This window comes from Oncorhynchus keta, chromosome 28 (assembly GCF_023373465.1).
Source record: "Oncorhynchus keta strain PuntledgeMale-10-30-2019 chromosome 28, Oket_V2, whole genome shotgun sequence".
NCBI classification, from domain to species: Eukaryota; Metazoa; Chordata; class Actinopteri; order Salmoniformes; family Salmonidae; genus Oncorhynchus; species Oncorhynchus keta.
Window position 1 is genome coordinate 10534807 of NC_068448.1, and position 23615 is coordinate 10558421.

The 23615-nt window shown below is 45.4% G+C and overlaps 1 protein-coding gene across 2 annotated transcripts in view; it reads right to left on the reverse strand.

Moving 5' to 3' along the window:
* LOC127913179 (protein kinase C zeta type-like) overlaps window positions 1-19997 on the reverse strand; it is a 183332-nt gene extending 163335 nt beyond the window's left edge. Inside the window, exon 1 of one of the 2 annotated variants that reach the window (XM_052484759.1) lies at window positions 19785-19997. Coding sequence is in view for 1 of the 2 variants with exons in the window: in XM_052484758.1 (XP_052340718.1) it covers window positions 19047-19068 (22 nt within the window). In the remaining variant the exon portion in view is untranslated. Of the gene's footprint in view, window positions 1-19046; window positions 19190-19784 lie in introns of those variants that run through there. The other variant, XM_052484758.1, reaches the window with a different exon arrangement.
* Between the last annotated feature and the right edge of the window lie 3618 nt (window positions 19998-23615).

The window sequence follows — 23615 nt, forward strand, 5'->3', positions numbered from 1 at the left end:
GGTTGAAAAATGAGTTTTAATGACTCCAACCTAAGTGTATGTAAACTTCCGACTTCAACGGCAGGTGGCCTTGCAGTGACATGTTATCCATGGCATCCGTATTCAGTCAAGGGCCAATTCCATTTAATCAAGCCAAACTTGAGAAGCGGGTACTATGTAGGAGTTCAATGTAATATGATGAACGGCAAAGTCCTTCGAACCGCTGACCCCTTCAAAACGTGTGACTCACTATGTACACTGTCTCTTTATGTCCTACAATCAGACCCACTTGGACCATGGTTTAACATGTAAAGGGCTCTGGCTGTAGGTGGTTTAACATGTAAAGGGCTCTGGCTGTAGGTGCTTTAACATGTAAAGGGCTCTGGCTGTAGGTGGTTTAACATGTAAAGGGCTCTGGCTGTAGGTGCTTTAACATGTAAAGGGCTCGGGCTGTAGGTGCTTTAACATGTAAAGGGCTTTGGCTGTAGGTGGTTTAACATGTAAAGGGCTCTGGCTGTAGGTGGTTTAACATGTAAAGGGCTTTGGCTGTAGGTGGTTTAACATGTAAAGGGCTTTGGCTGTAGGTGGTTTAACATGTAAAGGGCTCTGGCTGTAGGTGGTTTAACATGTAAAGGGCTCTGGCTGTAGGTGGTTTAACATGTAAAGGGCTCTGGCTGTAGGTGGTTTAACATGTAAAGGGCTCTGGCTGTAGGTGGTTTAACATGTAAAGGGCTCTGGCTGTAGGTGGTTTAACATGTAAAGGGCTCTGGCTGTAGGTGCTTTAACATGTAAAGGGCTCTGGCTGTAGGTGGTTTAACATGTAAAGGGCTCTGGCTGTAGGTGGTTTAACATGTAAAGGGCTCTGGCTGTAGGTGGTTTAACATGTAAAGGGCTCTGGCTGTAGGTGGTTTAACATGTAAAGGGCTCTGGCTGTAGGTGGTTTAACATGTAAAGGGCTCTGGCTGTAGGTGCTTTAACATGTAAAGGGCTCTGGCTGTAGGTGCTTTAACATGTAAAGGGCTCGGGCTGTAGGTGCTTTAACATGTAAAGGGCTTTGGCTGTAGGTGGTTTAACATGTAAAGGGCTCTGGCTGTAGGTGGTTTAACATGTAAAGGGCTTTCGCTGTAGGTGGTTTAACATGTAAAGGGCTTTGGCTGTAGGTGGTTTAATATGTAAAGGGCTCTGGCTGTAGGTGGTTTAACATGTAAAGGGCTTTGGCTGTAGGTGGTTTAACATGTAAAGGGCTTTGGCTGTCGGTGGTTTAACATGTAAAGGGCTCTGGCTGTAGGTGGTTTAACATGTAAAGGGCTCTGGCTGTAGGTGGTTTAACATGTAAAGGGCTCTGGCTGTAGGTGGTTTAACATGTAAAGGGCTTTGGCTGTAGGTGGTTTAACATGTAAAGGGCTCTGGCTGTAGGTGGTTTAACATGTAAAGGGCTCTGGCTGTAGGTGGTTTAACATGTAAAGTGCTTTGGCTGTAGGTGGTTTAACATGTAAAGGGCTTTGGCTGTAGGTGGTTTAACATGTAAAGGGCTTTGGCTGTAGGTGGTTTAACATGTAAAGGGCTCTGGCTGTAGGTGGTTTAACATGTAAAGGGCTTTGGCTGTAGGTGGTTTAACATGTAAAGGGCTTTGGCTGTCGGTGGTTTAACATGTAAAGGGCTCTGGCTGTAGGTGGTTTAACATGTAAAGGGCTTTGGCTGTAGGTGGTTTAACATGTAAAGGGCTCTGGCTGTAGGTGGTTTAACATGTAAAGGGCTCTGGCTGTAGGTGGTTTAACATGTAAAGGGCTTTGGCTGTAGGTGGTTTAACATGTAAAGGGCTCTGGCTGTAGGTGGTTTAACATGTAAAGGGCTCTGGCTGTAGGTGGTTTAACATGTAAAGGGCTTTGGCTGTAGGTGGTTTAACATGTAAAGGGCTCTGGCTGTAGGTGGTTTAACATGTAAAGGGCTTTGGCTGTAGGTGGTTTAACATGTAAAGGGCTTTCGCTGTAGGTGGTTTAACATGTAAAGGGCTTTGGCTGTAGGTGGTTTAATATGTAAAGGGCTCTGGCTGTAGGTGGTTTAACATGTAAAGGGCTTTGGCTGTAGGTGGTTTAACATGTAAAGGGCTTTGGCTGTCGGTGGTTTAACATGTAAAGGGCTCTGGCTGTAGGTGGTTTAACATGTAAAGGGCTCTGGCTGTAGGTGGTTTAACATGTAAAGGGCTCTGGCTGTAGGTGGTTTAACATGTAAAGGGCTCTGGCTGTAGGTGGTTTAACATGTAAAGTGCTTTGGCTGTAGGTGGTTTAACATGTAAAGGGCTTTGGCTGTAGGTGGTTTAACATGTAAAGTAGTTCATGTGTCGGGGGGCTAGGGTCAGTTTGTTATATCTGGAGTACTTCTCCTGTCCTATTCGGTGTCCTGTGTGAATCTAAGTGTGCGTTCTCTAATTCTCTCCTTCTCTCTCTCTCGGAGGACCTGAGCCCTAGGACCATGCCCCAGGACTACCTGACATGATGACTCCTTGCTGTCCCCAGTCCACCTGGCCATGCTGCTGCTCCAGTTTCAACTGGCCTGGGCCCTAGGACCATGTCCCAGGACTACCTGACATGATGGCTCCTTGCTGTCCCCAGTCCACCTGACTGTGCTGCTGCTCCAGTTTCAACTGTTCTGCCTTATTATTATTCGACCATGCTGGTCATTTATGAACATTTGAACATCTTGGCCACGTTCTGTTATAATCTCCACCCGGCACAGCCAGAAGAGGACTGGCCACCCCACATATGCTCTCTCTAATTCTCTCTTTCTTTCTCTCTCTCGGAGGACCTGAGCCCTAGGACCGTGCCCCAGGACTACCTGACATGATGGCTCCTTGCTGTCCCCAGTCCACCTGACTGTGCTGCTGCTCCAGTTTCAACTGTTCTGCCTTATTATTATTCGACCATGCTGGTCATTTATGAACATTTGAACATCTTGGTCATGTTCTGTTATAATCTCTACCCGGCACAGCCAGAAGAGGACTGGCCACCCCACATAGCCCGGTTCCTCTCTAGGTTTCTTCCTAGGTTTTGGCCTTTCTAGGGAGTTTTTCCTAGCCACCGTGCTTTTACACCTGCATTGTTTGCTGTTTGGGGTTTTAGGCTGGGTTTCTGTACAGCACTTTGAGATATCAGCTGATGTACGAAGGGCTATATAAATACATTTTATTTGATTTGATTTGATTTAAAGGGCTTTGGCTGTAGGTGGTTTAACATGTAAAGGGCTCTGGCTGTAGGTGCTTTAACATGTAAAGGGCTTTGGCTGTAGGTGGTTTAACATGTAAAGGGCTCTGGCTGTAGGTGGTTTAACATGTAAAGGGCTTTCGCTGTAGGTGGTTTAACATGTAAAGGGCTTTGGCTGTAGGTGGTTTAATATGTAAAGGGCTCTGGCTGTAGGTGGTTTAACATGTAAAGGGCTTTGGCTGTAGGTGGTTTAACATGTAAAGGGCTTTGGCTGTCGGTGGTTTAACATGTAAAGGGCTCTGGCTGTAGGTGGTTTAACATGTAAAGTGCTCTGGCTGTAGGTGGTTTAACATGTAAAGGGCTCTGGCTGTAGGTGGTTTAACATGTAAAGGGCTTTGGCTGTAGGTGGTTTAACATGTAAAGGGCTCTGGCTGTAGGTGGTTTAACATGTAAAGGGCTCTGGCTGTAGGTGGTTTAACATGTAAAGTGCTTTGGCTGTAGGTGGTTTAACATGTAAAGGGCTTTGGCTGTAGGTGGTTTAACATGTAAAGGGCTTTGGCTGTAGGTGGTTTAACATGTAAAGGGCTCTGGCTGTAGGTGGTTTAACATGTAAAGGGCTTTGGCTGTAGGTGGTTTAACATGTAAAGGGCTTTGGCTGTCGGTGGTTTAACATGTAAAGGGCTCTGGCTGTAGGTGGTTTAACATGTAAAGGGCTTTGGCTGTAGGTGGTTTAACATGTAAAGGGCTCTGGCTGTAGGTGGTTTAACATGTAAAGGGCTCTGGCTGTAGGTGGTTTAACATGTAAAGGGCTTTGGCTGTAGGTGGTTTAACATGTAAAGGGCTCTGGCTGTAGGTGGTTTAACATGTAAAGGGCTCTGGCTGTAGGTGGTTTAACATGTAAAGGGCTTTGGCTGTAGGTGGTTTAACATGTAAAGGGCTCTGGCTGTAGGTGGTTTAACATGTAAAGGGCTTTGGCTGTAGGTGGTTTAACATGTAAAGGGCTTTCGCTGTAGGTGGTTTAACATGTAAAGGGCTTTGGCTGTAGGTGGTTTAATATGTAAAGGGCTCTGGCTGTAGGTGGTTTAACATGTAAAGGGCTTTGGCTGTAGGTGGTTTAACATGTAAAGGGCTTTGGCTGTCGGTGGTTTAACATGTAAAGGGCTCTGGCTGTAGGTGGTTTAACATGTAAAGGGCTCTGGCTGTAGGTGGTTTAACATGTAAAGGGCTTTGGCTGTAGGTGGTTTAACATGTAAAGGGCTCTGGCTGTAGGTGGTTTAACATGTAAAGGGCTCTGGCTGTAGGTGGTTTAACATGTAAAGGGCTCTGGCTGTAGGTGGTTTAACATGTAAAGGGCTTTGGCTGTAGGTGGTTTAACATGTAAAGGGCTCTGGCTGTAGGTGGTTTAACATGTAAAGGGCTTTGGCTGTAGGTGGTTTAACATGTAAAGGGCTTTCGCTGTAGGTGGTTTAACATGTAAAGGGCTTTGGCTGTAGGTGGTTTAATATGTAAAGGGCTCTGGCTGTAGGTGGTTTAACATGTAAAGGGCTTTGGCTGTAGGTGGTTTAACATGTAAAGGGCTTTGGCTGTCGGTGGTTTAACATGTAAAGGGCTCTGGCTGTAGGTGGTTTAACATGTAAAGGGCTCTGGCTGTAGGTGGTTTAACATGTAAAGGGCTCTGGCTGTAGGTGGTTTAACATGTAAAGGGCTCTGGCTGTAGGTGGTTTAACATGTAAAGGGCTCTGGCTGTAGGTGGTTTAACATGTAAAGTGCTTTGGCTGTAGGTGGTTTAACATGTAAAGGGCTTTGGCTGTAGGTGGTTTAACATGTAAAGTAGTTCATGTGTCGGGGGCTAGGGTCAGTTTGTTATATCTGGAGTACTTCTCCTGTCCTATTCGGTGTCCTGTGTGAATCTAAGTGTGCGTTCTCTAATTCTCTCCTTCTCTCTCTCTTTCTCTCTCTCGGAGGACCTGAGCCCTAGGACCATGCCCCAGGACTACCTGACATGATGACTCCTTGCTGTCCCCAGTCCACCTGGCCATGCTGCTGCTCCAGTTTCAACTGGCCTGGGCCCTAGGACCATGTCCCAGGACTACCTGACATGAGGACTCCTTGCTGTCCCCAGTCCACCTGGCCATGCTCCTGCTCCAGTTTCAACTGTTCTGCCTTACTATTATTCGACCATGCTGGTCATTTATGAACATTTGAACATCTTGGCCACGTTCTGTTATAATCTCCACCCGGCACAGCCAGAAGAGGACTGGCCACCCCACATATGCTCTCTCTAATTCTCTCTTTCTTTCTCTCTCTCGGAGGACCTGAGCCCTAGGACCGTGCCCCAGGACTACCTGACATGATGGCTCCTTGCTGTCCCCAGTCCACCTGACTGTGCTGCTGCTCCAGTTTCAACTGTTCTGCCTTATTATTATTCGACCATGCTGGTCATTTATGAACATTTGAACATCTTGGTCATGTTCTGTTATAATCTCTACCCGGCACAGCCAGAAGAGGACTGGCCACCCCACATAGCCCGGTTCCTCTCTAGGTTTCTTCCTAGGTTTTGGCCTTTCTAGGGAGTTTTTCCTAGCCACCGTGCTTTTACACCTGCATTGTTTGCTGTTTGGGGTTTTAGGCTGGGTTTCTGTACAGCACTTTGAGATATCAGCTGATGTACGAAGGGCTATATAAATACATTTTATTTGATTTGATTTGATTTAAAGGGCTTTGGCTGTAGGTGGTTTAACATGTAAAGGGCTTTCGCTGTAGGTGGTTTAACATGTAAAGGGCTCGGGCTGTAGGTGCTTTAACATGTAAAGGGCTTTGGCTGTAGGTGGTTTAACATGTAAAGGGCTTTGGCTGTCGGTGGTTTAACATGTAAAGGGCTTTGGCTGTAGGTGGTTTAATATGTAAAGGGCTCTGGCTGTAGGTGGTTTAACATGTAAAGGGCTCTGGCTGTAGGTGGTTTAACATGTAAAGGGCTTTGGCTGTAGGTGGTTTAACATGTAAAGGGCTCTGGCTGTAGGTGGTTTAACATGTAAAGGGCTTTGGCTGTAGGTGGTTTAACATGTAAAGGGCTCTGGCTGTAGGTGGTTTAACATGTAAAGGGCTTTGGCTGTAGGTGGTTTAACATTGTAAAGGGCTCTGGCTGTAGGTGCTTGCATTTGCTAAATGAGTTCATGTGAATTAATGGTAGCTACTAGCTGGTCACGTAGTGGTAATTAGATTGGATTAAAGCAAGGCTTTGCGGTATCCACCCCTCCCCCACTGTGAGAGAGAAAGGCCCTAGTCAAGCCTCTCATGCAGCTGCCCCTCTAGACCCCCCATTTAGGGAGAATAGAGTGTGTGTGTGTGTAAGGATGGGTGTGGTTTCTCCTCTACTCTGTTCTTGCGCCGTAATAATCAAGGGAGGAGGGAGGAGAAGGGCAGCGAGGGGGCTGACATCCACAGAGAAATGGAGTCAATTACCCAGTCTTTTTTTTTTAAAGCTGCAATACAGCAACTTTTTTGGGCGACCTGACAAAATTCACGTTGAAATACGAGTTATAGATCTGTCATTCTTATTGAAAGAAAGTCTGTGCTATTTCTATGCTTCTTGTTTTTAAGTGTCGTTTTACGCGTCTTTCACTTTCGATTTTGTACACCATCTTCAAACAGCTGAAAATACAATTTTGGAAAATATATTTCACAGCAGTTTAGATGGTACAATGATTCTCTACACTATACTTGCTTGTTTTGTCACAAACTGAATTTAGGCACACTACTGGAGGAAATGGAGAAGCGAGTTCTGCATAGTGCATCTTTAAAGGGGGAATCGTATGAAACAATGTGCTCGTTGAGGAGAACTGATGGAGACGATGATTATGATGTTATTAGCGTGGTAATTGGCCAGACTGGTTATCAGCAGTAGTACAGCTTCTGCAAGCACTTTACAACCACCTTGCTAATACGGATGCATGTACCAGGGTTGGAATTCAGTCAAGTCAGGAAGTTAACAAATTCCAATTAAGAAGGTAGTATACTGTCCTTATGTCTTTAGTATAATGTTGTAGTATACTGTCCTTATGTCTTTAGTATAGTAGTAGTATACTGTCCTTATGTCTTTAGTATAGTAGTATAATGTTGTAGTATACTGTCATTATGTCTTTAGTATAATGTTGTAGTATACTGTCCTTATGTCTTTAGTATAGTAGTAGTATACTGTCCTTATGTCTTTAGTATAGTAGTATAATGTTGTAGTATACTGTCCTTATGTCTTTAGTATAGTAGTAGTATACTGTCCTTATGTCTTTAGTATAGTAGTATAATGTAGCAGTATACTGTCATTATGTCTTTAATATAATGTAGTAGTATACTGTCCTTATGTCTTTAGTATAATGTAGTAGTATACTGTCCTTATGTCTTTAGTATAATGTAGTAGTATACTGTCCTTATGTCTTTAGTATAGTAGTATAATGTTGTAGTATACTGTCATTATGTCTTTAGTATAATGTAGTAGTATACTGTCCTTATGTCTTTAGTATAGTAGTATAATGTAGCAGTATACTGTCATTATGTCTTTAGTATAATGTAGTAGTATACTGTCCTTATGTCTTTAGTATAGTAGTATAATGGTGTAGTATACTGTCATTATGTCTTTAGTATAATGTAGTAGTATACTGTCCTTATGTCTTTAGTATAGTAGTATAATGTAGCAGTATACTGTCATTATGTCTTTAGTATAATGTAGTAGTATACTGCCATTATGTCTTTAATATAATGTAGTAGTATACTGTCCTTATGTCTTTAGTATAATGTAGTAGTATACTGTCCTTATGTCTTTAGTATAGTAGTATAATGTAGCAGTATACTGTCATTATGTCTTTAGTATAATGTAGCAGTATACTGTCATTATGTCTTTAGTATAATGTAGCAGTATACTGTCATTATGTCTTTAGTATAATGTTGTAGTATACTGTCCTTATGTCTTTAGTATAGTAGTATAATGGTGTAGTATACTGTCATTATGTCTTTAGTATAATGTAGTAGTATACTGTCCTTATGTCTTTAGTATAGTAGTATAATGTAGCAGTATACTGTCATTATGTCCTTCGTATAATGTAGTAGTTTAGTTTAGTTTATTTTATTTTTACAGGGACAGTGCACATTAATCAACGTTTCAGTAAAAGTGCCGGTTTTAGCCAGCCGGCTAATTTTCAACCGCAGTCCCTGGGCAGGTTATTAAAAACAATTACAATATAGACAATAGCACCATAGACATAGCAACATAGCAACATAGGACAAGCAAGACATAGCATACAGACAGAGCAACATAGAACAAAAAGCAGCAAGACAAAATTCATAAAAGCAACAAAGTGTTTCCATACCTCACAAGCTACAGACAACATGGAAAGCGGCAACACACAGCTAGGGACCATGTTCACAAATCTGATTGACCTTTAGCCATGTCTTCAAGCATTTTGTGAAAGTGTGATATGTGGTGCAGTTATGTGTGTCTGATGGCAGTGTATTCCAGACATGGGAAGCTCTCACAGAGAATGCAGATTTACTAAAGGTGCTTTTCCTTAGGGGAACTATACAGTCACCTCTCATGGCAGACCTTGTGGATCTGCTGCCATATGTCTGGGTTTTCTGTTTAACAAAAATATTGAGTGGAGGGGGAGCCAGGCCATTAAGGATCTTGAATACAAGACATGCGTCGGTGTATTGCACAAGATTTTCCCAACTCAAGAGCTCATGTTTTCTAAGGATGTGACAATGATGATGGCTATTGGGCTTCCTATCAAGCACTTTGAGAGCCTGTTTGTAGACAGACTGAATAGGTTTTAATGTTGTACAGCAAGCTTGGGCCCAACTAGTCAAGCAGTATGTTAAGTGGGGGAGTATCATAGATTTGAAGTACAGTTTTGCTACCTCTGTAGTCAAACAATTTCGTATAAATCGGAAATTAGCTAGATTGAATTTAGTTATTTGAATTACCTTTTTCACATGCTTTTTAAAAGAGAGGTTGGAATCAAGTATGATGCCAAGGTACTTAAAATCGGATACCACCTGGAGCTTCTCCCCTGACACATAGATATCTGGCTCAGTAGCATCTGTTGCCCTCTTTGTGAAGAACATGCAAACAGTTTTTTTCACATTGAGATGCAAACACGAGTCTCAGAGCCACTTTGTAACCTGGACCATTACAGTAGTGAGTCACTATGTAACCTGGACCATTACAGTAGTGAGTTCTTGTGCAGCTTGTTGTTTGCTCTTTGCATGCACATATATCACTGTATCATCTGCATACATTTGAACTTCAGACCCAGTACATACAGAAGGCAGATCATTAATGTACAGGCTGAACAGGAGGGGCCCCAGTATTGACCCTTGGGGCACGCCCACATCATAGCTACGAGTGGGCGACAGCTCATTGCTCAACGCTCTGAAGCCAAACTGCATGGAGTGTAATGTGAAGGGGCTGTTGTTGAGGTGGGCAATCAGTTGTTCTGCTACACACTTTTCAACAACCTTTGACACCACAGGTAGTATACTAATGGGCCTGTAGTTACTCACGTCAGCAGGGTCGCCTGATTTAAAGATGGCCGTTATTATGGCCGACTTCCATACCCTTGGAAACACACCGAGACCAATAGATGTGTTGGTGACCTTAGTAATGGGGCCAATGAGTGACTCTTTGTAGTTTTTAAGAAAGGTAGAGTCCATCCCAAACACATCTTTGGCTTTAGAGTTCTTTAGTGAGCTAATCACCTTGTTCACCTTTGACTCAGAAACCTCCCTTATGATGAAGACAGGTTGAGTGTCATTCACTAGCACTGAGCCCAAGAAATCAGTGGAGGGGTTCTGTGTCAGTAACCTGACAGAGTCAATAAAGTAGGAATTGAAGGCTGTTGCTATTTCAACTGCATCCTGTGTTAGATTGTTATTCACCATGATTTCTAGTCTTTTTGCAGTGTTACTATGGTCTTTCCCTGTTAACTTTTTTAGATTCTCCCATATCAATTTAGAATTTCCCTTTGCTTCACCAATTATGTTAATAAAAAGTTTGCCTTGGCCTGTCTGATTTCTTTTATCACCTTATTTCTCAGCATGGTAAACCTACGTCTGTCATGCTCTAATTTAGATTTTAGGGCTGATTTTAGAGCATAATCTCGTTCTTTCATCAATTTCCAGATTTCTCCATTTAGCCAAGGAAGAGTGCTCTTTTGGCCAGGTTTGGATTTGATTTTCTTTAGGAAGCCATTTATTGTAGTCTGGATTGTGGATAGAAAAACCTGACTATCAGCTTCCACATCTGTATAGGACAAGAGATCATTCCAGTTTATTCCCTTAATTGCTTTTTCAAAATAGTTTAATTCACTCTTAGGTATTCTGAGTTGATCCGGCTTTCTAACAGTAGAGAGGTTAAACCTGCTCTTAGACAGCTTTCTGGCTATAAGTGTCAGATTATGATCAGACAGCCCAGTAACCATATTGAATGATTTAGTCACTCTCTCTGGTTTATTACTGAACACCAAATCAATCTGTGTTTTAGAGCAACAAGTCACCCTGGTTGGCCCTTTAACTAGCTGTGTAAGGTCAAAGGTATTAGTGATCCGTTTGAGGGTTTTCCTACAACACTTGTCTTCATAATTAATGTTAAAATCTCCCATTAAGATGACCTCTTTCCCAAAATCACATTCCCTAAGCATGGTATTAAACTGATCAAAAAACACACTTTTGGTGGAAGGTGGCCTATACATTCCAATGAGGGTAAAAGACATTTGGGGAGACAGTGTAACGTTCAGGCCGATACATTCTAGTTCATTATCACATGACCACTCAATTTGTTTACATCGGATATGTTCTTTAATGTAAATCATCACACCCCCTCCTCTTCCTTCAATCCTGTCTCTCCTGAAAACATTGTAGCCAGGCACAATCAAAGCAGCATATGGAGAGTGTTTATGGAGCCATGTCTCTGAGAGGCAGAGAAAGTCAAGGTTGGAGTCTGTGAGTAGATGTTGAATTTGATCACTTTTTGGAATGACACTACGAATGTTCAAGTGCCCCCCTAGTAGTCCCTTGGGCTTAGCTCGTGGGTCCCAGATGACTCGAGAGTGATTGACACATTGAAAAAAGTTAAAATTTCGATGTTTTCTGACGGCTGGGTTTAGGCCGTTTTGTTTCGTTTTGATTAGGGGCAGTTCGGTGGCGCAATTAACAATCCCTCCCGCCTGCACTGGATGCGGGGAACTAATTAAAATAGCTTGCGTACCAGAAGCAGAGTCAGGGATCGCATATAGCGACTCTGGTATGTTTGAAGAGTCAAAATCTATCCTGGAGCCGGGTGAGTCGAGAGAAACCATAGGACCATAACACTCACCCACCTCCACAGCGGCGACGACCAGTGGACGAGGCCTTCCACCGCTCTCCACTCCGGTGCGTATCACTGGCCTACCAGTATACTGTCCTTATGTCTTTAGTATAGTAGTATAATGTTGTAGTATACTGTCCTTATGTCTTTAGTATAGTAGTATAATGTAGCAGTATACTGTCATTATGTCTTTAGTATAATGTAGTAGTATACTGTCCTTATGTCTTTAGTATAGTAGTATAATGTTGTAGTATACTGCCCTTGTGTCTTTAGTATAGTAGTATAATGTAGCAGTATACTGTCATTATGTCTTTAGTATAATGTAGTAGTATACTGTCTTTAGTATAATGTTGTAGTATACTGTCCTTATGTCTTCAGTATAATGTAGTAGTATACTGTCCTTATGTCTTCAGTATAATGTAGTAGTATACTGTCCTTATGTCTTTAGTATAATGTAGTAGTATACTGTCCTTATGTCTTCAGTATAGTAGTATAATGTAGTAGTATACTGTCCTTATGTCTTTAGTAGTATAATGTTGTAGTATACTGTCCTTATGTCTTTAGTATAATGTAGTAATTTATTGTCCTTATGTCTTTAGTATAGTAGTATAATGTAGTAGTATACTGTCCTTATGTCTTTAGTATAATGTAGCAGTATACTGTCATTATGTCTTTAGTATAGTAGTATAATGTTGTAGTATACTGTCCTTATGTCTTTAGTATAATGTAGTAGTATACTGTCCTTATGTCTTTAGTATAATGTAATAGTTTACTGTCCTTATGTCTTTAGTATAGTAGTATAATGTAGTAGTATACTGTCCTTATGTCTTTAGTATAATGTAGTAGTATATTGTCCTTATGTCTTCAGTATAGTAGTATAATATAGTAGTATACTGTCCTTATGTTCTTAGTCTAGTAGTATAATATAGTGTGAGAGTGAGAGAGGTGAAGAGAGCACAATGCCAGTGTGGGAGTGGTGAATAGAGCACAATGCCAGTGTGGGAGAGGTGAATAGAGCACAGGGCCAGTGTGGGAGAGGTGAATAGAGCACAATGCCAGTGTGGGAGAGGTGAATAGAGCACAATGCCAGTGTGGGAGAGGTGAAGAGAGCACAGGGCCAGTGTGGGAGAGGTGAAGAGAGCACAGGGCCAGTGTGGGAGAGGTGAAGAGAGCACAGGGCCAGTGTGGGAGAGGTGAAGAGAGCACAGGGCCAGTGTGGGAGAGGTGAAGAGAGCACAGGGCCAGTGTGGGAGAGGTGAAGAGAGCACAGGGCCAGTGTGGGAGAGGTGAAGAGAGCACAGGGCCAGTGTGGGAAAGGTGAAGAGAGCACAGGGCCAGTGTGGGAGAGGTGAAGAGAGCACAGGGCCAGTGTGGGAGAGGTGAAGAGAGCACAGGGCCAGTGTGGGAGAGGTGAAGAGAGCACAGGGCCAGTGTGGGAGAGGTGAAGAGAGCACAGGGCCAGTGTGGGAGAGGTGAAGAGAGCACAGGGCCAGTGTGGGAGAGGTGAAGAGAGCACAGGGCCAGTGTGGGAGAGGTGAAGAGAGCACAGGGCCAGTGTGGGAGAGGTGAAGAGAGCACAGGGCCAGTGTGGGAGAGGTGAAGAGAGCACAGGGCCAGTGTGGGAGAGGTGAAGAGAGCACAATGCCAGTGTGGGAGAGGTGAAGAGAGCACAGTGCCAGTGTGGGAGAGGTGAAGAGAGCACAGGGCCAGTGTGGGAGAGGTGAAGAGAGCACAGGGCCAGTGTGGGAGAGGTGAAGAGAGCACAATGCCAGTGTGGAAGAGGTGAAGAGAGCACAATGCCAGTGTGGGAGAGCCATTCATTCCTCCACTGACTAACACACAGCTCCCATTTTCTCTTTTTAAAGGTCTGCTAACAATGTCCTTGTCAAACTTCCTTTACATATGGCTTCCACTCCATATTAAATGCGGTAAACTGTTGACTGGGAGTCATTTTGGAAAAAATATCAGCTAAAACAGTTCAGAAGCATATGTAATAATGCTACATAGCCTAACTCCTATAACATCAATGTCAATGATATAGCAAAATGCATATAAACATATTTCCTACAGTCTAGCAGCCGATACAGTGTTTCAATATAGGCCTCGAAAAAATCATTGGATAGCGAAGTGAAACTAAAACAAAACAATGTACTCAGACCAATATAGTCATTATACACCGTCTGAGACTTCCATAAGGCTTTGAAAAATACAAAACACAAATATGATCCGAACATGAACACATTAACAAAATGCACTAATATTAGCTTAGAACTGATAGACAGACTAGCAAACCACTCTTTGCCAAAAATAGACTGGAAGCAGACGTTTGAAGAAACCACATTATTCCGTATTGATATCATATTGTCCTGAAAATGGCTATGGACATTATTGACGGTAATCTCCTTGGCAAAGACCGTTAAATATCACTCAGTAGCAGTGCACCAAAACCCTTTCATTACAGAAAATGGTGGTCTGAGACTGACGGTTGGCTGTAAAAATTTAAAACACAATATTACAATTGAGGATTTACTCACTTATGTAACTAGATGTGGGTGAAGAGTATCCCCGGTTGGTTGCCATGCGCAACCAGACTTTGACGGACAGGCCTTGTTAAAGTCATAAACGTGACACCTGTCCTCAACATGCATGATAGTTAATGTGGATGCATTACGCCTGTGTGTACTTCGTGTGTATAAAGTAGCACATCAGCAGATAAAGTACTGTATGAGGGCTGTGTCATACATAAAAAGTCTTACAAAGACAGTGCACTACTGTAAGCTACAGTGCATTACAGCAAGTTAGATCGCACTACTGTAAGCTACAGGGAACTACTGTAAGCTACAGTGCACTACTGTAAGCTACATCGCACTACTGTAAGCTACAGGGAACTACTGTAAGCTACATCGCACTAGCGTAAGCTACAGGGAACTACTGTAAGTTACAGTGCATTACGGTAAGCTATATGGAGAGGCTAATGTAACCTCATAAGATGGAACAATAAAAAATGTGTGCTGACACATAAATACTAAAATATCTCAGCGATCTATACAGTAGATGCACTCAGGAGGCACTAGAACATGGATACTGTGTGTAAAAACTAACACGATTGGCTGGCTCTACCTCGATATTCTATCCCCAGCACAGTCATAAGCATGTCAAAGAAGAGTTGGACCAAAAAGCCTCTTCACTCATATCCTGTTCCAAAATATATACCAACCCTGTATCCTGTCCAACACCTATATTTATTTATTTTTTTATTTCACCTTTATTTAACCAGGTAGGCTAGTTTAGAACAAGTTCTCATTTGCAACTGCGACCTGGCCAAGATAAAGCATAGCAGTGTGAACAGACAACACAGAGTTACACATGGAGTAAACAATTAACAAGTCAATAACACAGTAGAAAAAAAGGGGAGTCTATATACATTGTGTGCAAAAGGCATGAGGAGGTAGGCGAATAATTACAATTTTGAAGATCACTGGAGTGATATCACTGGAGTGATAAATGATCAGATGGTCATGTACAGGTAGAGATATTGCTGTGCAAAAGAGCAGAAAAGTAAATAAATAAAAACAGTATGGGGATGAGGTAGGTGAAAATGGGTGGGCTATTTACCAATAGACTATGTACAGCTGCAGCGATCGGTTAACTGCTCAGATAGCAGATGTTTGAAGTTGGTGAGGGAGATAAAAGTCTCCAACTTCAGCGATTTTTGCAATTCGTTCCAGTCACAGGCAGCAGAGTACTGGAACAAAAGGCGGCCAAATGAGGTGTTGGCTTTAGGGATGATCAGTGAGATACACCTGCTGGAGTGCGTGCTACGGATGGGTGTTGCCATCGTGACCAGTGAACTGAGATAAGGCGGAGCTTTACCTAGCATGGACTTGTAGATGACCTGGAGCCAGTGGGTCTGGCGACGAATATGCAGCGAGGGCCAGCCGACTAGAGCATACAAGTCGCAGTGGTGGGTGGTATAAGGTGCTTTAGTGACAAAGTGGATGGCACTGTGATAAACTGCATCCAGTTTGCTGAGTAGAGTGTTGGAAGCAATTTTGTAGATGACATCGCCGAAGTCGAGGATCGGTAGGATAGTCAGTTTTACTAGGGTAAGTTTGGCGGCGTGAGTGAAGGAGGCTTTGTTGCGGAATAGAAAGCCGACTCTTGATTTGTTTTCGATTGGAACGACGCTATGTCCTCTTCTAAATCTAGTTTACCTACCTATATGATTCGATACAGATATACATCTAGTTTACCTACCTATATGTATTCTATACAGATATACATCTAGTTTACCTACCTATATGTATTCTATACAGATATACATCTAGTTTACCTACCTATATGTATTCTATACAGATATACATACTGTACATATACAGACCATGATATATAGGTACTAACCATTAGCGAGTGAGAGAGAGACCATTTCAACTCAGAGGAACACAAACACACACTGTAAAAGTATAATTTTTCTTCCTGACAATCCACAACAATCCTCCTTTTGTTTTGAGCAACATAATAAACAGCGGAGAGAAAGGAGAGCCTTGTTGTCAGCTTCATCTGCTAAATTACATACACACCACACTCCCCCTGGAGCAAAAACACACCACACTCCCCCTGGAGCAAAAACACACCACACTCCCCCTGGAGCATAAACACACCACACTCCCCCTGGAGCATAAACACTCCTCCACTCCCCCTGGAGCATAAACACACCACACTCTCCTGGAGCAAAAACACACCACACTCCCCCTGGAGCAAAAACACACCACACTCTCCCTGGACCAAAAACACACCACACTCCCCCTGGAGCATAAACACACCACACTCCCCCTGGAGCATAAACACACCACACTCTCCCTGGAGCAAAAACACACCACACTCCCCCTGGAGCATAAACACACCACACTCTCCCTGGAGCAAAAACACACCACACTCCCCCTGGAGCATAAACACACCACACTCCCCCTGGAGCAAAAACACACCACACTCTCCCTGGAGCAAAAACACACCACACTCCCCGTGGAGCATAAACACACCACACTCCCCCTGGAGCAAAAACACACCACACTCCCCCTGGAGCAAAAACACACCACACTCCCCTGGAGCAAAAACACACCACACTCCCCTGGAGCAAAAACACCCCACACTCCCCTGGAGCAAAAACACACCACACTCCCCTGGAGCAAAAACACCACTCCCCCCTGGAGCAAAAACACCCCTCCACTCCCCCTGGAGCAAGAACACCCCTCCACTCCCCCTGGGGCAAAAACACCACTCCCCCATGAGCAAAAACACCCCTCCACTCCCCCTGGAGCAAAAACACCCCTCCACTCCCCCTGGAGCAAAAACACCCCTCCACTCCCCTGGAGCAAAAACACCACTCCCCTGGAGCAAAAACACCACTCCCCTGGAGCAAAACACCACTCCCCCTGGAGCAAAAACACCACTCCCCCCTGGAGCAAAAACACCACTCCCCCTGGAGCATAAACACACCACACTCTCCCTGGCGCAAAAACACACCACACTCCCCCTGGAGCAAAAACACACCACACTCCCCCTGGAGCAAAAACACACCACACTCCCCTGGAGCAAAAACACACCACACTCCCCCTGGAGCAAAAACACACCACACTCCCCTGGAGCAAAAACACACCACACTCCCCTGGAGCAAAACACACCACACTCCCCTGGAGCAAAACACACCACACTCCCCTGGAGCAAAAACACCACTCCCCCTGGAGCAAAACACCCCTCCACTCCCCTGGAGCAAGAACACCCCTCCACTCCCCTGGGGCAAAACACCACTCCCCCTGGAGCAAAAACACCCCTCCACTCCCCTGGAGCAAAAACACCCCTCCACTCCCCTGGAGCAAAAACACCACTCCCCCTGGAGCAAAACACCACTCCCCCTGGAGCAAAAACACCACTCCCCTGGAGCAAAACACCACTCCCCTGGAGCAAAAACACCCCTCCACTCCCCCTGGAGCAAAAACACCCCTTCCCCCCTTGGAGCAAAAACACCCCTCCACTCCCACTGGAGCAAAAATACCCCTCCACTCCCCCTGGAGCAAAAACACCACTCTCCCTGGAGCAAAAACACCACTCCCACCTGGAGCAAAAACACCACACTCCCCCTGGAGCAAAAACACCACTCACCCCTGGAGCAAAAACACCACTCACCCCTGGAGCAAAAACACCCTCCACTCCCCCTGGAGCAAGAACACCCCTCCACTCCCCCTGGGGCAAAAACACCACTCCCCCTGGAGCAAAAACACCCCTCCACTCCCCCTGGAGCAAAAACACACCACACTCCCCCTGGAGCAAAAACACACCACACTCCCCCTGGAGCAAAAACACACCACACTCCCCCTGGAGCAAAAACACCACTCCCCCTGGAGCAAAAACACCCCTCCACTCCCCTGGAGCAAGAACACCCCTCCACTCCCCCTGGGGCAAAACACCACTCCCCCTGGAGCAAAAACACCCCTCCACCCCCCTGGAGCAAAAACACCCCTCCACTCCCCCTGGAGCAAAAACACCACTCCCCCCTGGAGCAAAAACACCACTCCCCCTGGAGCAAAAACACCACTCCCCCCTGGAGCAAAAACACCCCTCCACTCCCCCTGGAGCAAAAACACCCCTTCCCCCTTGGAGCAAAACACCCCTCCACTCCCACTGGAGCAAAAATACCCCTCCACCCCCCTGGAGCAAAAACACCACTCCCACCTGGAGCAAAAACACCACACTCCCCCTGGAGCAAAAACACCACTCACCCCTGGAGCAAAAACACCACTCACCCCTGGAGCAAAAACACCACTCCCCCTGGAGCAAAAACACCCCTCCACTCCCCCTGGAGCAAAAACACACCACACTCTCCCTGGAGCAAAAACACCCCTCCACTCCCCCTGGAGCAAAACACCCCTCCACTCCCCTGGAGCAAAAACACCCCTCCACTCCCCCTGGAGCAAAAACACCCCTCCACTCCCCTGGAGCAAAAACACCCCTCCACTCCCCCTGGAGCAAAAACACACCACACCCCCCCGGAGCAAAAACACACCACCATTCCCCCTGGAGAAAAAACTAACATTATGCCAACACTAACCCACACCCAACCCCCCTTTTGCCCAAAGCCCTGTTATTTGGGTGCTGGATGCACTTAACCAGCCGATGAGAATCGTTATTAGTGCCTGGGCTAATTATCTTGTTAAGGGAGGAAGAGGAGGACGAGGGGAGGTGAAGGTGAATTACAGATAGGGAATATATTCACCCCCCTCCCCCTTTACACAGAACAATACGCAATGACAAATCACTCCCACAAGAGTACCAGTCATAACAACACATCTCTGTTCTACCAGAGATGACAGAATCACATAGGTAGCCTGAGACATTGAGTGCGGTCAGAACAGGCATGACAAACAGGTTGCTTCACAAAACACAAAAACACCACACAACAACAACCAATCTGAATAGGGCTGCTTGTTTCTCATCAAACCGTAACATTTCTCACGTACCGTCATCTTTTACAGGATGCATTTAGTCCTCCTTTAAAGAGCCGTCGGCTGGGTTACAAAGAGCCCTAATCTGGATGTTGTGGTTCCTTTGTGCCTCGGCTGGCGGACAGTGTGGTGATTAGAGTGCTCTCGCCTCTCCCCAGCAGCACTGACTACCACAGCCAGGTAGGCATACACACACACACTGGCGGCGCATACACACACCCCGTCACCGCACACACACAAACACACCCTCTCTCACACACACAAACAGTGCCGCACTCCCTAACAGGGTCCAGACCCTTCAAGGGGACTGCCAACAAGACACCAGGCCAGAGCCCAGACTGTAACGTCATTGCAGGACACAAGCCAGAAAAAGCCACTATCAGATAGCAACCAAGGCTAGCGGGAAGCATGCATCCACAGTGTATAGATACTGCCTGCCTGCAACACATGAGAGGATGAGCTAGCTAGTAGATATAAACACAGCAGTTATGGAGGCAGAGCACACACACACACACACACAGACACAGACAGAGACAGACAGAGATTACATCCAGGCTAAAATCCAGAGAAGGATACTGCCGTTAAATCTATTGTCCGTGGTGGATAGATGGATGGATAGATGGATGAGGGAGGGAGGGATGGATGGATAGATGGATGAGGGATGGATAGATGGATGAGGGAGGGAGGGAGGGATGGATAGATGGATGAGGGAGGGATGGATGGATAGATGGATGAGGGATGGATATTGCTCACCGGTGTCCTTCCTTCTTTTCTTTCTGGCTCCTTCAGCACATTATCCTGGCTGGTGTGTACGTTGGGTCGGGAAGGAAACGTAGCTACATCCCCTCCTCTCTCTCTCCGATGCCTCTCTTCTTCTCCCGGCGATTTATTTAATTATTTTCTCTCTCTCTCTCTCTCTCTCTCTCTCTCTCTCTCTCTCTCTCTCTCTCTCTCTCTCTCTCTCTCTCTCTCTGTCTCTCTGACTGCCTCCCCTCCTCCCTCCCTCTCTCTCTTTCCTTCTCTCCTCCTCCCTGTAGCACGGTTGCTACAGCTGTCAGTGTTGCCCTCACTATTTTTTTGTGGCTATTTAATTCCCCCCATTTTTCTCTCTCTGATTCCTCTCCTCTGTTTCTCTCTCTCTCTGATGCCTCTCCTCTGTTTCTCTCTCTCTCTGATGCCTCTCCTCCTCTCTGTTTCTCTCTCTGATGCCTCTCCTCCTCTCTATCTCTCTCTCTGATGCCTCTCCTCTCCTCCTCTCTCTGATGCCTCTCCTCCTCTCTCTGATGCCTCTCCTCCTCTCTATCTCTCTCTCTGATGCCTCTCCTCTCCTCCTCTCTCTGATGCCTCTCCTCCTCTCTCTGATGCCTCTCCTCCTCTCTCTGATGCCTCTCCTCCTCTCTCTCTCTCTCTGATTCCTCTCCTGTTTCTCTCTCTGATGCCTCTCCTCCTCTCTGTTTCTCTCTCTGATGCCTCTCCTCCTCTCTCTCTCTCTCTGATTCCTCTCCTCTGTTTCTCTCTCTGATGCCTCTCCTCCTCTCTGTTTCTCTCTCTGATGCCTCTCCTCCTCTCTCTCTCTCTGATTCCTCTCCTCTGTTTCTCTCTCTGATGCCTCTCCTCCTCTCTCTCTCTCTGATTCCTCTCCTCTGTTTCTCTCTCTGATGCCTCTCCTCCTCTCTATCACCTCTCCTCTGCTTCTCTCTCTGATTCCTCTCCTCTGTTTCTCTCTCTGATGCCTCTCCTCTCTCTCTCTCTCTCTCTCTCTCTCTCTGATTCCTCTCCTCTGTTTCTCTCTCTGATGCCTCTCCTCCTCTCTCTCTCTCTGATTCCTCTCCTCTGTTTCTCTCTCTGATGCCTCTCCTCCTCTCTCTCTCTCTGATTCCTCTCCTCTGTTTCTCTCTCTGATGCCTCTCCTCCTCTCTCTCTCTCTGATTCCTCTCCTCCGTTTCTCTCTCTGATGCCTCTCCTCCTCTATCACCTCTCCTCTGTTTCTCTCTCTGATTCCTCTCCTCTGTTTCTCTCTCTGATGCCTCTCCTCCTCTCTCTCTCTCTGATTCCTCTCCTCTGTTTCTCTCTCTGATGCCTCTCCTCCTCTATCACCTCTCCTCTGCTTCTCTCTCTGATTCCTCTCCTCTGTTTCTCTCTCTGATGCCTCTCCTCTCTCTCTCTCTCTCACTGATGCCTCTCCTCTCTCTCTCTCACTGATGCCTCTCCTCTGTTTCTCTCTCTCTCTGATGCCTCTCCTCCTCTCTGTTTCTCTCTCTGATGCCTCTCCCTCTCTCTCTCTCTCTCTCTCTCTCTCTCTCTCTCTGATGCCTCTCCTCCTCTCTGTTTCTCTCTCTGATGCCTCTCCTCTCTCTCTCTCTCTCTCTCTCTCTCTCTCTCTGATGCCTCTCCTCCTCTCTGTTTCTCTCTCTGATGCCTCTCTCTCTCTCTCTCTCTCTCTCTCTCTCTCTCTCTCTCTCTCTCTCTCTCTCTCTCTCTCTCTCTCTCTCTCTCTCTCTCTCTCTCACTGATTCCTCTCCTCTGTTTCTCTCTCTCACTGATGCCTCTCCTCCTCTCTGTTTCTCTCTTTGATGCCTCTCCTCTCTCTCTCTCTCTCTGATTCCTCTCCTCTGTTTCTCTCTCTGATGCCTCTCCTCCTCTCTCTCTCTCTGATTCCTCTCCTCTGTTTCTCTCTCTGATGCCTCTCCTCCTCTATCACCTCTCCTCTGTTTCTCTCTCTGATTCCTCTCCTCTGTTTCTCTCTCTGATGCCTCTCCTCTCTCTCTCTCTCTCTCTGATGGCTCTACTCCTCTGTTTCTCTCTCTCTCTCTCTCTCTGATGCCTCTCCTCTGTATCTATCTCTCTGATGCTGTGAACATAAAGAACCAATATTTTACGGTATAGTGATCTCTCTTTCCACCTCTATCCCTGTCTCTCTATCATTCTCTCTGTCTACGACATCTCCTCCCGATGTCGCCAGGCATGGGGATAACAGCGCTGGCACTAGTGGTAACCGCACTCGGCCCAGGAGAGGCAGTGGTACACAGCGGAGGGTGCTGGGAAAACATGACGGGGATCGATGCTGAGCGGTGGAAGAGGAAGAGGAGGAGGAAGAGGTGCGGGGACCGCTGAAGAGCCCGGTGCAGCCTCCGCCTGAGTGCATCCGGGCTTTCAACCCCCTCCGCCCTCCTCCTCCCACACAGAGGGGAGTCTGTTCACACTCTCAGGGCCGAGCAGAGTCCTCAACTAACAGCTCACACAATGAGCCTGACAAGGCCGGATCAGTAAACCAGCTAGCGAGGGAGATTAAGCATTGTCTGTTGTTGTGAGCTCTGTGTTTTGATGAGGTCTGTGAGGAGACAAGTTAGCATAGCCTGTACTGTGCAGAACAGTAAGGTCAGTACGGGGAGAACTGCTATATTAAAAGCCGGCGAACGCAGGCCTATGTAGCGAACTAATCTCTCTAACTTTCTAACTTTACCTTTTTATACTTAGATTTGTTCTAGTTTATAATTCATCTGAAGCTGCCATCTGCCAATCAATAGTCTCCAATGAGCACAATGCTTTGCCAGTTAGGTGAGTTCTAATTCTGTACCATCCTGTCAAGTGAGTACATCGATCAATGGTTAGTGGGAAATACATGTCTAACACAGCGAGTACATCTACATTATGTTTGTATTGTGCTATAGGAGCACAGCGAGTACATCTACATTATGTTTGTATTGTGCTTTTGGAGCACAGCGAGTACACCTACATTATGTTTGTATTGTACTATAGGAGCACACCGAGTACACCTACATTATGTTTGTATTGTGCTATAGGAGCACAGCGAGTACATCTACATTATGTTTGTATTGTACTTTTGGAGCACAGCGAGTACACCTACATTATGTTTGTATTGTGCTATAGGAGCACAGCGAGTACATCTACATTATGTTTGTATTGTGCTATAGGAGCACAGCGAGTACACCTACATTATGTTTGTATTGTACTATAGGAGCACACCGAGTACACCTACATTATGTTTGTATTGTGCTATAGGAGCACACCGAGTACACCTACATTATGTTTGTATTGTGCTATAGGAGCACAGCGTGTACACCTACATTATGTTTGTATTGTACTATAGGAGCACACCGAGTACACCTACATTATGTTTGTATTGTACTATAGGAGCACACCGAGTACACCTACATTATGTTTGTATTGTGCTATAGGAGCACACCGAGTACACCTACATTATGTTTGTATTGTGCTTTTGGAGCACAGCGAGTACACCTACATTATGTTTGTATTGTACTATAGGAGCACACCGAGTACACCTACATTATGTTTGTATTGTGCTATAGGAGCACAGCGTGTACACCTACATTATGTTTGTATTGTGCTATAGGAGCACACCGAGTACACCTACATTATGTTTGTATTGTGCTATAGGAGCACAGCGTGTACACCTACATTATGTTTGTATTGTGCCGTAGGAGCACAGCGGTAAAAGGCTTATACAGTAAATACATGATAATACGCTACAGTCAGTGTATGAGGTCGTCCACAACATGACAGGGGAAGAGATACACATATATCTTGGTTTCCTAACCTAGA